The sequence below is a fragment of the Nerophis lumbriciformis genome, linkage group LG06 (genome assembly GCF_033978685.3).
Source record: "Nerophis lumbriciformis linkage group LG06, RoL_Nlum_v2.1, whole genome shotgun sequence".
NCBI lineage: Eukaryota > Metazoa > Chordata > Actinopteri > Syngnathiformes > Syngnathidae > Nerophis > Nerophis lumbriciformis.
The window spans coordinates 155,358-173,078 of record NC_084553.2 but is presented as its reverse complement, the minus strand read 5'-3'; the positions used below and the strand labels follow the sequence as shown (position 1 = coordinate 173,078).

Here is a 17,721-nt window from a genome sequence, read left to right as displayed (position 1 = left end):
TTGTACATCAATATTATAGTAAAATAATAATATAATATTATATGAATGCGCACCTAAAATAACATATTTTTTTAATGACAAGAAGGATGATAAAAAATAATTTGTTATATTATCAGATGTATGATATTTATTGTTATGAAGGAAATGGGCGGGTCTAGCGAATATGCAAATACGTAAATATGCAAATATGTAAATAGGCAAATATGTAAATATGCAAATATGTAAATATGCAAATATGTAAATATGCGGCGCAGAATGAAAGGAAGGACTATTTGGGCGCAGGAAGTGGAGGCTCTGAGTGACGGAGCGTCGTCACGGCGACTAGAAGACGGACTCGGCGTTGTCGTCCAGGTTGTACACGTACTTGGTCCTGCCGGAGGCGGGGCTGTGGGCGGAGTCTTTGCCCAGCTGGTCCAGAGTCAGGTTGGAGGAGAAGAGGTCGGTGGGCGTGAGGCAGCCCTCGCCGTTCATGATGTACTTCCTGTAGTTCCTGCGCAGGCACTGCCAGGTGGTGGCGTAGAGCAGGAAGGCGGAGGACTTGAGGGCGATGGCGATGCTGACGTAGAGGTGGCGGTAGGCCACGTTGTCGTACAACATGCACGCGCCCTTCTCGCCGCACACCGAGCTCCAGAACAGGCAGGTGGAGTCGATGCCCATACCGAAGATCAGCGGCGGCGGGATGAAGCCTGGGGGGGGGGAGGAGGCGGAGCTTAGAGCGTGGAAGACGCAAGAACTTCACAACGCCGTTTTTTTACCAATCAGTCTGAGGAGCAGGAACAAGACGCCCAGAGCGTACGACTTCAGGTCCGGACTCACCGTCCTGGAAGAAAGAATCGTCCGGAAGTCAGCGCCTGTGGCTCATTAGCAATAGCGATAATTAGCATGAACAATAATTAATATTAGCAATCATTTACATTATAATTAGCATTAGTTAACATTGTAATAATTAGCATTAACAATAAATAACATTAGCAATAATTAGCATTGGCACTCATTAGCATGAGCAAACATTACTCCTATTTAATTACATTTTTTTATTTAATTAATATAATAGTGTCATTTTTTTCCAACCAATATTTTTTAAACTATTGTGTTTTTGTTTATTTGTTTTATTTTCTAGCATTAAAAATAAATAAATACAAATAAATAAATATACTATTGTTTTTCAACAAAAATTTCGCAGAGGAAGTGAACAAAACTTAAATGACAAAATGTGAGAAATAAATTCTTATCTTTATAAACACATAAATATATATTTTAATGTAATTGTAATTAGACTTTTCAGTCATTTATCAATTTTTATTTTTTCTTCTCTTTTAATGTCATCACCATTTTTTTTTACTCCTATTTAATGATATTTTTAAATTTAATTAATATAATGGTGCGCACGCTTTATAGTGTCATTTTTTTCCAACCAATATTTTTTAAACTATTGTGTTTTTATTTATTTTTGTAATTTTTATTTAAATTAAAATAAATAAATACAAATTAATAAATATACTATTGTTTTTCAACAACAATTTCGCAGAGGAAGTGAACAAAACTTAAATGACAAAATGTAGAAAAATAAAATACTTATCTTTATAAACTTGTCTTTCATCTTTAAACACATAAATATATGTTTTAATGTAATTGTAATTAGACTTTTCAGTCATTTATCAATTTTTATTTTTTCTTCTCTTTAAATGTCATCACAATTTTTTTTTACTCCTATTTAATTCAATCTTTAATTTAATTAATATAATGGTGCACACGCTTTATAGTGTCATTTTTTTCCAACCAATATTTTTTAAAGTATTGTGTTTTTATTTATTTTTGTAATTTTTATTTAAGTTAAAATAAATCAATAAAAACAAATAAATAAATATACTATTGTTTTTCAACAAAAATTTCGCAGAGGAAGTGAACAAAACTTAAATGACAAAATGTAAGAAATAAATTCTTATCTTTATAAACTTATCTTTCATCTTTAAACACATAAATATATATTTTAATGTAATTGTAATTAGACTTTTCAGTCATTTATCAATTTTTCTTTTTTCTTCTCTTTAAATGTCATCACAATTTTTTTTTACTCCTATTTAATTCAATCTTTAATTTAATTAATATAATGGTGCACACGCTTTATAGTGACATTTTTTTTCCAACCAATATTTTTTAAACTATTGTGTTTTTATTTATTTTTGTAATTTTTATTTAAGTTAAAATGAATAAATAAATACAAATAAATAAATATACTATTGTTTTTCAACAACAATTTCGCAGAGGAAGTGAACAAAACTTAAATGACAAAATGTAGGAAAATAAAATACTTATCTTTATAAACTTATCTTTCATCTTTAAACACATAAATATATATTTTAATGTAATTGTAATTAGACTTTTCAGTCATTTATCAATTTTTATTTTTTCTTCTCTTTACTTTTTTTTTACTCCTATTTAATTCAATCTTTAATTTAATTAATATAATGGTGCACACGCTTTATAGTGTCATTTTTTTCCAACCAATATTTTTTAAACTATTGTGTTTTTATTTATTTTTGTAATTTTTATTTAAGTTAAAATAAATGAATACAAATAAATAAATATACTATTGTTTTTCAACAACAATTTCGCAGAGGAAGTGAACAAAACTTAAATGACAAAATGTAGGAAAATAAAATACTTATCTTTATAAACTTATCTTTCATCTTTAAACACATAAATATATATTTTAATGTAATTGTAATTAGACTTTTCAGTCATTTATCAATTTTTCTTTTTTCTTCTCTTTAAATGTCATCACAATTTTTTTTTACTCCTATTTAATTCAATCTTTAATTTAATTAATATAATGGTGCACACGCTTTATAGTGTCATTTTTTTCCAACCAATATTTTTTTTAACTATTGTGTTTTTATTTATTTTTGTAATTTTTATTTAAGTTAAAATAAATAAATAAATAAATACAAATAAATAAATATACTATTGTTTTTCAACAACAATTTCGCAGAAGAAGTGAACAAAACTTAAATGACAAAATGTAGGAAAATAAAATACTTATCTTTATAAACTTATCTTTCATCTTTAAACACATACATATATGTTTTAATGTAATTGTAACTAGACTTTTCAGTCATTTATCAATTTTTATTTTTTCTTCTCTTTAAATGTCATCACAATTTTTTTTACTCCTATTTAATTCAATCTTTAATTTAATTAATATAATGGTGCACACGCTCTATAGTGTAATTTTTTTCCAACCAATATTTTTTAAACTATTGTGTTTTTATTTATTTTTGTAATTTTTATTTAAGTTAAAATGAATAAATAAATACAAATAAATAAATATACTATTGTTTTTCAACAACAATTTCGCAGAGGAAGTGAACAAAACTTAAATGACAAAATGTAGGAAAATAAAATACTTATCTTTATAAACTTATCTTTCATCTTTAAACACATAAATATATATTTTAATGTAATTGTAATTAGACTTTTCAGTCATTTATCAATTTTTATTTTTTCTTCTCTTTACTTTTTTTTTACTCCTATTTAATTCAATCTTTAATTTAATTAATATAATGGTGCACACGCTTTATAGTGTCATTTTTTTCCAACCAATATTTTTTAAACTATTGTGTTTTTATTTATTTTTGTAATTTTTATTTAAGTTAAAATAAATGAATACAAATAAATAAATATACTATTGTTTTTCAACAACAATTTCGCAGAGGAAGTGAACAAAACTTAAATGACAAAATGTAGGAAAATAAAATACTTATCTTTATAAACTTATCTTTCATCTTTAAACACATAAATATATATTTTAATGTAATTGTAATTAGACTTTTCAGTCATTTATCAATTTTTCTTTTTTCTTCTCTTTAAATGTCATCACAATTTTTTTTTACTCCTATTTAATTCAATCTTTAATTTAATTAATATAATGGTGCACACGCTTTATAGTGTCATTTTTTTCCAACCAATATTTTTTTTAACTATTGTGTTTTTATTTATTTTTGTAATTTTTATTTAAGTTAAAATAAATAAATAAATAAATACAAATAAATAAATATACTATTGTTTTTCAACAACAATTTCGCAGAAGAAGTGAACAAAACTTAAATGACAAAATGTAGGAAAATAAAATACTTATCTTTATAAACTTATCTTTCATCTTTAAACACATACATATATGTTTTAATGTAATTGTAACTAGACTTTTCAGTCATTTATCAATTTTTATTTTTTCTTCTCTTTAAATGTCATCACAATTTTTTTTACTCCTATTTAATTCAATCTTTAATTTAATTAATATAATGGTGCACACGCTCTATAGTGTAATTTTTTTCCAACCAATATTTTTTAAACTATTGTGTTTTTATTTATTTTTGTAATTTTTATTTAAGTTAAAATAAATGAATACAAATAAATAAATATACTATTGTTTTTCAACAACAATTTCGCAGAGGAAGTGAACAAAACTTAAATGACAAAATGTAGGAAAATAAAATACTTATCTTTATAAACTTATCTTTCATCTTTAAACACATAAATATATATTTTAATGTAATTGTAATTAGACTTTTCAGTCATTTATCAATTTTTATTTTTTCTTCTCTTTACTTTTTTTTTACTCCTATTTAATTCAATCTTTAATTTAATTAATATAATGGTGCACACGCTTTATAGTGTCATTTTTTTCCAACCAATATTTTTTAAACTATTGTGTTTTTATTTATTTTTGTAATTTTTATTTAAGTTAAAATAAATGAATACAAATAAATAAATATACTATTGTTTTTCAACAACAATTTCGCAGAGGAAGTGAACAAAACTTAAATGACAAAATGTAGGAAAATAAAATACTTATCTTTATAAACTTATCTTTCATCTTTAAACACATAAATATATATTTTAATGTAATTGTAATTAGACTTTTCAGTCATTTATCAATTTTTCTTTTTTCTTCTCTTTAAATGTCATCACAATTTTTTTTTACTCCTATTTAATTCAATCTTTAATTTAATTAATATAATGGTGCACACGCTTTATAGTGTCATTTTTTTCCAACCAATATTTTTTTTAACTATTGTGTTTTTATTTATTTTTGTAATTTTTATTTAAGTTAAAATAAATAAATAAATAAATACAAATAAATAAATATACTATTGTTTTTCAACAACAATTTCGCAGAAGAAGTGAACAAAACTTAAATGACAAAATGTAGGAAAATAAAATACTTATCTTTATAAACTTATCTTTCATCTTTAAACACATACATATATGTTTTAATGTAATTGTAACTAGACTTTTCAGTCATTTATCAATTTTTATTTTTTCTTCTCTTTAAATGTCATCACAATTTTTTTTACTCCTATTTAATTAAATGTTTTATTTAATTAATATAATGGTGCACACGCTTTATAGTGTCATTTTCTTCCAACCAATATTTTTTTAAACTACTGTGTTTTTATTTATTCGTTTTATTTTTTTTGTACTTAAAATAAATAAATAAATAAATACAAATAAATAAATATACTATTGTTTTTAAACAACAATTTCGCAGAGGAAGTGAACAAAAGTTAAATGACAAAATGTAGGAAAATAAAATACTTATCTTCATAAACTTATCTTTCATCTTTAAACACATAAATATATGTTTTAATGTAATTGTAATTAGACTTTTCAGTCATTTATCAATTTTTATTTTTTCTTCTCTTTAAATGTCATCACAATTTTTTTTTACTCCTATTTAATTCAATCTTTAATTTAATTAATATAATGGTGCACACGCTTTATAGTGTCATTTTTTTCCAACCAGTATTTTTTAAACTATTGTGTTTTTATTTACTTTTGTAATTTTTATTTAAGTTAAAATAAATAAATAAATACAAATAAATAAATATACTATTGTTTTTCAACAACAATTTTGCAGAGGAAGTGAACAAAACTTAAATGACAAAATGTAAAATACTTATCTTTATAAACTTATCTTTCATCTTTAAACACATAAATATATATTTTAATGTAATTGTAACTAGACTTTTCAGTCATTTATACATTTTTATTTTTTCTTCTCTTTTAATGTCATCACCATTTTTTTACTCCTATTTAATGACATTTTTTAAAATGTAATTAATATAATGGTGCACACGCTTTATAGTGTCATTTTTTTCCAACCAATATTTTTTCAACTATTGTGTTTTTATATATTCGTTTTATTTTTTGTATTTAAAATAAATAAATAAATATACTCTTAATTATCAACAACAATTTCGCAGAGGAAGTGAACAAAACTTAAATGACAAAATGTAAGAAATAAAATACTTATCTTTATAAACTTATCTTTCATCTTTAAACACATAAATATATATTTTAATGTAATTGTAATTAGACTTTTCAGTCATTTATCAATTTTTATTTTTTCTTCTCTTTTAATGTCATCACCATTTTTTTTTTACTCCTATTTAATTAAATGTTTTATTTAATTAATATAATATAAAAATATTGGTTGGAAAAAAATGACACTATAAAGCGTGTGCACCAAGATAAAGATAAGTATTTATTTCTTACATTTTGTCATTTAAGTTTTGTTCACTTCCTCTGCGAAATTGTTGTTGAAAAACAATAGTATATTTATTTATTTGTATTTATTTATTTATTTTAACTTAAATAAAAATTACAAAAATAAATAAAAACGCACTAGTTGAAAAACTATTGGTTGGAAAAAAATGACACTATAAAGCGTGTGCATCATTATATTAATTAAATTACTTTTATCATTAAATAGGAGTAAAAAAAAATGGTGATGACATTAAAAGAGAAGAAAAAATAAATATTGATAAATGACTGAAAAATCTAGTTACAATTACATTAAAATATATATTACACGCTTTATAGTGTCATTTTCTTCCAACACTACTGTGTTTTTATTCATTCGTTTAATTTTTTTTTGTACTTAAAATAAATAAATAAATACAAATAAATAAATATACTATTGTTTTTAAACAACAATTTCGCAGAGGAAGTGAACAAAAGTTAAATGACAAAATGTAAGAAAATAAAATACTTATCTTTCATCTTTAAACACATACATATATATTTTAATGTAATTTTAATTAGATTTTTCAGTCATTTATCAATTTTTATTTGTTCTTCTCTTTTAATGTCATCACCATTTTGTTTTACTCCTATTTAATTTAATTGAATTGAATGTAATTTCCCTGCGTCAATGAGAAGTGATTCATGTTGCACATGTCCCCTGCTAAACAGCTCCCTCTAGCGGCAGGTGTCAGACCTGATGAGGATGATGACGGAGGGCGTCTGCGCCATGGCGCCGATCATGCTGCACAGGCAGATGACGCACAGGAAGGTGAGGAAGGCCTGCTGGCAGCCGGGACTCGGACATTTCCCCGGTAGAGCCACCGCCTCGTCGCCGGTGGCGGAGACGCACGCGCATCCGGTCAGGTTCTGCGCAGACAGAAAAGGTGTGTTTGTTTGGCGCCCTCTGGTGGGCCGCGCCGACCTTTGGCGCCCTCTGGTGGCCCGCGCCGACCTTTCCACTCACCGCTTTGGTGCATCCGGCGAAGCAGGCGGAGAGGTAAGTGACGCCGTTGGCGCCGCACACCGGACTGACGGACGCCGTGTAGCAGTTGCAGCTGCTGATGCACGGAGACTCCGGACGCTGCCACGAGCGCAAAGTCCTGCGTGGCCCCCCACGGAACATCGTGTCAATATAACATGACATAACATAACATGACATGACACATACTTGCCAACCTTGAGACCTCCGATTTCGGGAGGTTGGGGGTGGGGGCGTGGTCGGGGGTGGGGCAGGGCGTGGTTAAGAGGGTAGGAGTATATTGACAGCTAGAATTCACCAAGTCAAGTATTTCATACATATATATATATATATATATATATATATATATGTATGTTTGGGGAAAAAAATCACAAGACTATTTCATCTCTACAGGCCTGTTTCATGAGGGGGGGGGTTCCCTCAATCATCAGGAGATTTTAATGGGAGCATTCGCATACCATGGTTTGTATAGGGCACAGAGTGGGTGGGTGCAGGCTGGCGTAGGGGCGTGGTGATTGGCTCATGTGTTACCTAGGAGGTGTTTCCGTCTGTGGCGGCATGCTGTTACAATTTCGCTGCGCTTGTTGAGGGGATGACAGGTCTGGACGGTAAATAATAAACAGTTTCTCTTTCAAGCATAGGTTGCATCTTTTATTACCACTATTGTAAGGTGTGCTGGATGCAAGAATTTGCCATGTTATTGAATATTCAACATTATTGTCTTTGAGGTCCCAAATGTGTTTGCGGAGTTCTGTGGTATTCCGCAGGTTTTGGGTTCCTGAAAGAAGCCTTGTGATTGTTCCATCTGGTTTTGAACTCTCCCTCGGTTAATCCTACATATGTGTCGGATGTGTTAATGTCCTTGCGTGTTACCTTAGATTGGTAGACAACTGATGTTTGTAAGCACCCCCCGTTGAGAGGGCAATCAGGTTTCTTGCGGCAGTTGCAGCCTTTGTTGGTTTTGGGGTCGCTCTGTCCGGGGGCCGACGGCTCATTTGCAATTGTTTTGTTGTGGTTTGAGATAATTTGTCGTATATTGTTCATACAGCTGTAGCTCAATTTAATGTTGTTCTTGTTGAATACTTTTCTTAGGGTGTTGCCTTTGGGAAAGTGTTTGTCAATCAGAGTGAGGAATTTGTGTCCAATGTTAGTTGAGACGTTTTTGCTGTATGGGGGGTTGTACCAGATGATGTCGTTTCGTTTTCTGTTCTTTTTTGGCTGGTTTCCTGGCGTGGGTTCATAGGTGAGGGTGAAATTGTATCCGCTTTCATCAAGGGCTTTTTGGTACGGGGGGGTTGCTTGGTCAAATTCAGCTTTGCTAGATGACAGCATCGATAGCCTTTTATTAATTCCGGTAGGTATTCTTTTCGTGGTGGTGGGTGGGTGGTTGCTGTCATGGTGCACGTATTGGAGTGTTGTGTTGGGTTTCGTGAATGGTTGGTAGCTGTTATTTCTCAGGTTGAAAGTGACGTCGAGGAAGTTGACGGTTTGCTTGTTGGCTTCAATCGTGATCCGTAGGCCGTTCTCTTTGAAAATTTGGCATATGCGCTTCTTGGTATTCTCGCTGCTCCTTGGCGAGGCGCGACACACTGCCAGTCCGTCATCACGGTAAATACCAAGGCTCAGATTGAGGCTAGCGAGCTGGGAGAGGAGGAAACTCCCAACGAGTTCACACGTTTCTGCTCCGTCAAAACTTCCCATAGTGACGTCATCACCACGCCCCTACGCCAGCCTGTACCCACCCACTCTGTGCCCTATATAAACCATGGTATGTGAATGCTCCCATTAAAATCTCCTGATGATTGAGGGAACCCCCCCTCATGAAACAGGCCTGTAGAGATGAAATAGTCTTGTGATTTTTTTCCCCACACATACATATATATATATATATATCTACATCCTGAAAATATGCAAATAAAACTGTGTTTGGATAATTGATACTTCAAACTTGCATAAATAAATCTTAAGGAATATAACATAACTTGGCTTCTGAGAGCTTCAAAATGTAATGAATAAAATGCTAAAGTTGTTGATAAACAAGCAATTATTTTTAATAATTAAATATGGTCATTTTAAATGAATTATTATGATAATTTAAAATTAATTATTTCTAACGTATAATTCTAATGGCTAGATGTAAAAAGGAGTCCGAAAAAATACAAATAAAAATACAATTAATTTTGATGTTTTTAGCAAAATATAGTAAAAATTTATTTCGTTTTTTTTTTTTTTTTTTTAAATTAATAAATATATTTATTTTTAGGTAAGATAAACATAATATTACAATTTATCTCGTCTGGATGATTTTTACTTCTTGTCACCCTGTTGTCCTCCCGTCGTGAAAAAAGGCTGTCCTCACTCAGGTTCGCATGGAGCTGGAGGGGGCGTGGCCTCCAGCTCCGGCTGGAAATCGGGAGATTTTCGGGAGTAATATTTGTCCCGGGAGGTTTTCGGGAGAGGCGCTGAATTTCGGGAGTCTCCCGGAAAATTCGGGAGGGTTGGCAAGTATGACATGGCATGACATAACATAACATAACATAACATAACATAACATAACATAACATAACATAACATAACATAGCATAACATAACATAACCCAAACAAGTCACAAATTTTACTTATTAACAAATAATTCCTGATTCAGGGAATTGTTTTTTTATTTTTTTATTTTAAATTTTATTGTATTTTTTTGAAATTTTTATTCTTTTAAAAAATGTGTTTTAATTTGTTTATTATTATTATTTATTTTTTATTTGTTTTCTTGTACTATACTATTAAGTATACTATTATGTTTAAATTTGTTTTATTTAATTTATTATTATTATTTAATTTATTTATTTTTTACTTGTTTGTTTATTTGTTGAAGAACAACATGACGACACAGTGGATGCACTACTGAGCAGCCGCCAGCAGAGGGCGACATTTCCCGTCTGACGAGACAAGGCTGCTGGAGAAGCTCAGCGTAAACAGGAAGTAGTTTATTCTGAATCGATGAGTCGATCAAATATTATGCTCCAAACAAAATTTTTTGTACATAAATGTCGAATTATGAAAGTAAAACCTACATTTTTTAATTGGCTTAATTATTTAAAATTATCAATTCAATCTTGGAAAAATGATTAAATACAAAAAGCCCTTAAATTGATTTCGTTATTGCAGAAATGTTAAGTGATTTAGATGAGCCTTTTTTTTGTCTTTGAATTTTTGTACCTTATCCTATTTTTGTATTATTATTTATTGTTTTTATTTTTGTATTCTATTGGTTAAATTGTTGAAAGTGCCTTGTTTTTATGTACATTGAGAATGTTTGTATGTACATGGTTCAATTAAAAAAAAAAAGAAGTTGATCAAATTATTGATTTTTGAGGACTCTATAGCGCCTCTATGCGATAATTACGATTAATTATTAAAGTTACACTGAACAGAAAGCAATTCAACAAAATTTGGCTTCAATAATAATTCAACTAAAATTGCATTATTCACGAATTTTTTATATATGTTAAAATTGTAATTGTAATTCATAAGTCTTAAAAGCATCACTGAAAAATGAATTTACCTATATATTTTTTATTTTTTTATTTCGATAATTAGGAAATTCATAATTGAGAAGAAAAAAAAATGCACTGGCCTCTTTTGTTATTTAATATTATTATTACCAGCAACATTTTTTTTTACATTTTGATTAAATAGATGACATAACTATATATATATAAAAAAATCAGATGCCGGCATGTTCTATTTTTAATAATACATCTATTGTATTTAGATTTACCGTAAAAATACAGTTAAATTATTCGGATTATCAGGAATTGTTTATTTTTGACTGATTGGAAAGCATAACTAAAAAAAAAGAAAATAAATTGCAGTCTATTTTTACTATACAAGTGAAAAAAAAGAAGAAGAAAAATGCATTATTGTACTGTAAACAGTACCAGGGAATATTTTTGTAATTATTTTGTAAAGAATTAAATGACACATTTTAGATATAAATCCCATTTGATTTACAAGTAAAAAAAAAAAAGAAAAAAAAAAGAGAAACAACTGTGTATTGGCCTATATTATGTACTGTGAAAAGTATTGGGATTTTCAAAATAAATCTAATCTTAAACAGAAATACAGAATTGTTTAACTATTATTTTTTAACTATTACCGGTATTCGCCTAAAAAGTTAAATAAAAGAAAATAATTTATTTGTCTGTATTATTTTACACTAAACAGTACTGGGAATATCAGGAATATATTTTAAATTATTTTAAATAATTAGATGAAGAATCCAACTATTATTTGTTTTAATTTATCATTCATTATTTATAAAAATTGTCATTTATTTTTACTCTTTTTGCCTTAAAATTAAAAAAATAATAGTAGAAAAATGTATTTGTCTGTATTATTGTACACTAAACAGTACTGGGAATATCAGGAATATTTTTGTAATTATTTTAAATAATTAGATGAATAATCCAACTCGTATTTGTTTTAATTTATCATTCATTATTTATAATTTTTTATTTATTTATTTTTTACTATTTTTGCCTTAAAATAAAAGAATAATAGTAAAAAAATGTATTTGTATTATTTTACACTAAACAGTACTGGAAATATCAGGAATATTTTTGTAATTATTCTAAATAATTAGATGAATAATCCAACTCGTATTTGTTTTAATTTCCATCCATCCATTTTCTACCGCTTATTCCCTTTTTGGGGTTGCAGGGGGCGCTGGAGCCTATCTCAGCTACAATCGGGCGGAAGGCGAAGTACACCCTGGACAAGTCGCCACCTCATCGCAGGGCCAACACAGATAGACAGACAACATTCACACTCACATTCACACACTAGGGCCAATTTAGTGTTGCCAATCAACCTATCCCCAGGTGCATGTCTTTGGAGGTGGGAGGAAGCCGGTTTTAATTTATCATTCATTATTTATACTTTTTAAAAAAAAAAAAAAAATTATTTTTTTACTATTTTTGCCTTAAAAGTCAAAAAATAATAATAGAAAAATGTATTATCATCTAATATGTTTCACTAAACAGTATTGGGATCAGTTATATTTGTATGTATTTTAATCAATTGGTTGACACATTTTAAACATAAACCTAATTTTTTTTTACATTTTTTAATCAAAGTATTTTTGCTTGAAAAGTAAAAAAAAAAGCAAAAATTGGAAAAATGCATTGGCCACTATTACTGTACAGTAAATAATAATAATAGTATTATTAACAATGATAATGAATAAAGTGACATAGTGGTATTGGGAGTTTCAGATTTTTTTCCCCAATATTAATTAATTAGATGACAAATTTAAAACAGAAGTTAATTAAAAAATGTTGTTGTTGTTTTTGTTTTAAAAGTGAAAAAAAAAAATGAGAGAAATGCACCGGCTTCAATTATTGTACTGTAAACAATATTGGGCTTTTCAGCAATATTAAAAAAAATTTTTCATTTTTTTACTATTTTTACCTTAAAAGTAAAAAAATAATAATAGAAAAATGTATTATCATCTAATATGTTTCACTAAACAGTATTGGGATCAGTTATATTTGTATGTATTTTAATCAATTGGTTGACACATTTTAAACATAAACCTAATCTTTTTTACATTTTTTAATCAAAGTATTTTTGCTTGAAAAGTAAAAAAAAAAGCAAAAATTGGAAAAATGCATTGGCCACTATTACTGTACAGTAAATAATAATAATAGTATTTTTAACAATGATAATGACATAGTGGTATTGGGAGTTTCAGAATTTTTTTTTCAATATTAATTAATTAGATGACAAATTTAAAACAGAAGTTAATTAGGGCCCGCATGGCCCATTGCATAATGGGACATAAGGACCTATTGAATTTGTAAGGTTTTATTCTTTCTTTATTATTATTCTTCCGCCGCCTCTTTGAGCACTAATTTGACCCACTTAACATGATTCAAAACTCACCATATTTGACCCACAAATCAGGACCTGCGAAACTTGTCTTTTAATAAAAAAAACCGAACCCCAAAACTCAAAATTGCGCTCTAGCGCCCCCTAGGAAAAAAAAAACTAGACTGCCTGCAACTCCCACTAGGAAGGTCGGAGAGACATGAAACAAAAACCTCTATGTAGGTTTGACTTAGACCTAGTTTTCATAATTGTATATCCTCGGGCAAAAATCAACAGGAAGTTGGCAATTCCCCCTTCAAGACAAAAAAGTACTAAAAACAGTCACTTTTGCCTTTTTGAGCTGTAATTTGACCCCCTTAACACGCTTCAAAACTCACCAAACTGAACGCACACATCAGGACTGGCAAAAATTGTGATCTAATAAAAAAAAAACCTAACCCCAAATTTAAAAATTGCGCTCTAGAGCAATTTTTGAATAAAACGGAGAAAAAACTGCTCCTCGGAAGAAAAAAATGACAAAACTGCCTGTAACTCCCACTGGGAAGGTCGGAGAGACATGAAACAAAATCCTCTCCGTAGGTCTCACTTAGACCTACATTTCATAAATTGACAACCCCCAGCAAAAATCTACAAGAAGCTTGCTATTCCCCCTTCAACACAACATTTTTGTAAAAACCAGTCACCTTTCTTCAAACATTATCTCCTCTGAGCGTGTTTGTTGTTTCGGCTTCAAACTAACACAGGAGAGAGATTAAACCCTTCTGATTAAAAGATATCGAAAGAGTTTTAATAACGGCTCCGGTTTGGATTTTATGACCCTTCAAAGAGCCGCTGCGCTGATGCTGCTGTTTTTTCAAGAAGGCTGCTTAAAAGCAGGAAGCACCAACGTGCCCACACAATGCAGACAAGGTAGGTACACTACACAAAAGTATTGGGACAATTTGGACTAAAAGTAGACAAAAGTATTGGGACACTTATGACGAAAACTGAACAAAAGTATTGGGACACTTAGGACTAGCACCTGCCAAATACGCGGGCCCGACCAATGCTGCTTGCAGCTTTAATTAGGGACCGCAATGTCCCTTTGGGACAGAGGACCCTATTGTAATTGTAAGGTTGTATTATTAGGGACCGCAATGTCCCTTTGGGACAGAGGACCCTATTGTAATTGTAAGGTTGTATTATTATTATACCGGCCGCCTCTTTGAGCTGTAATTCGACCCCCTTAACATGCTTCAAAACTCACCATATTTGACACACACATCAGGACTGGCAAAAATTGCCATCTAATCAAAAAACCAAACCCCACAACTCACAATTGCGCTCTGGCGCCCCCTAAGAAAAAACACAGACAAAACTGCTTGCAACTTCCGGTAAGAATGTCGTAGACACATGAAACAAAAACCTCTATGTAGGTCTGACTTAGACCTAGATTTCATACACTAACATCCTTCAGCAAAAATCAACAGGAAGTTGGCAATTCCCCCTTCAAAACAAAAGTTGACTAAAAACAGTCACTTTTGCCTCTTTGAGCTGTAATTTGACCCCTTTAACATGCTTCAAAACTCACCAAACTGGACACACACACCAGGACTGGCAAAAATTGCCATCTAATAAAAAAACCCAACCCCAAAACTCAAAATTGCGCTCTAGTGCCCCCTAGGAAGAAAACAGACACAATTGCTCCTAGGAAGAAAACTCAGACAAAACTGCCTGTAACTTCCAGTAGGAATGTCTTAGAGACATGAAACAAAAACCTCTATGTAGGTCTGACTTAGACCTAGATTTCATACACTAACATCCTTCAGCAAAAATCAACAGGAAGTTGGCAATTCCCCCTTCAAAACAAAAGTTGACTAAAAACAGTCACTTTTGCCTCTTTGAGCTGTAATTTGACCCCCTTAACATGCTTCAAAACTCACCAAACTGGACACACACATCAGGACTGGCAAAAATTGCGATCTAATAAAAAACCCAACCCCAAAACTCAAAATTGCGCTCTAGTGCCCCCTAGGAAGAAAACAGACACAATTGCTCCTAGGAAGAAAACTCAGACAAAACTGCCTGTAACTTCCAGTAGGAATGTCTTAGTGACATGAAACAAAAACCTCTATGTAGGTCTGACTTAGACCTAGATTTCATACACTAACATCCTTCAGCAAAAATCAACAGGAAGTTGGCAATTCCCCCTTCAAAACAAAAGTTTACTAAAAACAGTCACTTTTGCCTCTTTGAGCTGTAATTTGACCCCTTTAACATGCTTCAAAACTCACCAAACTGGACACACACACCAGGACTGGCAAAAATTGTGATCTAATAAAAAAACCCAACCCCAAAACTCAAAATTGCGCTCTAGTGCCCCCTAGGAAGAAAACAGACACAATTGCTCCTAGGAAGAAAACTCAGACAAAACTGCCTGTAACTTCCAGTAGGAATGTCTTAGAGACATGAAACAAAAACCTCTATGTAGGTCTGACTTAGACCTAGATTTCATACACTAACATCCTTCAGCAAAAATCAACAGGAAGTTGGCAATTCCCCCTTCAAAACAAAAGTTGACTAAAAACAGTCACTTTTGCCTCTTTGAGCTGTAATTTGACCCCTTTAACATGCTTCAAAACTCACCAAACTGGACACACACATCAGGACTGGCAAAAATTGCGATCTAATAAAAAACCCAACCCCAAAACTCAAAATTGCGCTCTAGTGCCCCCTAGGAAGAAAACAGACACAATTGCTCCTAGGAAGAAAACTCAGACAAAACTGCCTGTAACTTCCAGTAGGAATGTCTTAGTGACATGAAACAAAAACCTCTATGTAGGTCTGACTTAGACCTAGATTTCATACACTAACATCCTTCAGCAAAAATCAACAGGAAGTTGGCAATTCCCCCTTCAAAACAAAAGTTTACTAAAAACAGTCACTTTTGCCTCTTTGAGCTTAACATGCTTCAAAACTCACCAAACTGGACACACACACCAGGACTGGCAAAAATTGCGATCTAATAAAAAAACCCAACCCCAAAACTCAAAATTGCGCTCTAGTGCCCCCTAGGAAGAAAACAGACACAATTGCTCCTAGGAAGAAAACTCAGACAAAACTGCCTGTAACTTCCAGTAGGAATGTCTTAGAGACATGAAACAAAAACCTCTATGTAGGTCTGACTTAGACCTAGATTTCATACACTAACATCCTTCAGCAAAAATCAACAGGAAGTTGGCAATTCCCCCTTCAAAACAAAAGTTTACTAAAAACAGTCACTTTTGCCTCTTTGAGCTGTAATTTGACCCCTTTAACATGCTTCAAAACTCACCAAACTGGACACACACATCAGGACTGGCAAAAATTGCGATCTAATAAAAAAAAACCAACCCCAAACCTCAAAATTGCGTTCTAGTGCCCCCTAGGAAGAAAACACAGACACAACTGCTCCTAGGAAGAAAACTCAGACAAAACTGCCTGTAACTTCCAGTAGGAATGTCTTAGAGACATGAAACAAATACCTCTATGTAGGTCTCACTTAGACCTACATTTCATATATTGACAACCTCCAGCAGAAATCCACAGGAAGTTTGCAATTCCCCCTTCAAAACAAAAGTTTTGTAAGAACCGGTCACCCTTTTTTCAAACATTATCTCCTCTGAGCGTGTTTGTCATGTCGGCTTCAAACTAGCACAGGAGAGAGATTGAACCCTTTTGATTAAAAGTTATCGAAAGAGTTTTAATTACTGCTCCGGTTTGGATTTTATGTGCCGTCAAAGTCGGTCCCATCCATCGCTGCTTGCAGCTTTAATTAAAAAATGTTTTTGTTGTTTCTGTTTTTGTTTTAAAAGTGAAAAAAAAAAAGAGAGAGAAATGCACCGGCTTCAATTATTGTACTGGAAACAATATTGGGCTTTTCAGCAATATTTACATTTTTTTTTAACTATTTTTACCTTTAAAAGTATAAAAGATAAGAGAAACTGTGATTCTACGTTACGTTAAAAATGTCACGGAGTGCCCCCCCCCCCCCCCCCCCCCCCCCCCCCCCCCCATCCTCACTCGTTGCTGTAGGCGACGGTCACCCCGGCAACCGGGCCGGTGTCGCAGCCCAGGAAGAGGAAGGAGACGTAGCAGGCGGTGGACACCAGGTTGACCATCATGGCCATCCTCACGGCGCCCAGGGCCGACAGGTTGAGCTTCTTGACCAGCAGCCCGCCCAGGAAGATGCCCAGACACGCGCACGGGATGGCCGTCATTCCTGCACGCACACAAAACAAATAGTGGACCA

At 31.5% G+C, this 17,721-nt stretch overlaps 1 protein-coding gene across 1 annotated transcript in view; it reads right to left on the bottom strand.

The window, feature by feature from the left end:
* Positions 1 to 246: 246 nt before the first annotated feature.
* The window catches only part of LOC133608401 (solute carrier organic anion transporter family member 3A1-like), an 86,971-nt gene continuing 69,496 nt past the window's right edge, over positions 247 to 17,721 (bottom strand). The window contains exons 6-10 of the mRNA XM_061963609.2: positions 17,493 to 17,691; positions 7,553 to 7,688; positions 7,283 to 7,455; positions 756 to 820; positions 247 to 686 (exon numbers count right to left, since the gene is read on the bottom strand). Coding sequence (XP_061819593.1) covers positions 322 to 686; positions 756 to 820; positions 7,283 to 7,455; positions 7,553 to 7,688; positions 17,493 to 17,691 — 938 coding nt within the window. The 3' untranslated portion in view covers positions 247 to 321. The remainder of the gene's footprint in view (positions 687 to 755; positions 821 to 7,282; positions 7,456 to 7,552; positions 7,689 to 17,492; positions 17,692 to 17,721) is intronic.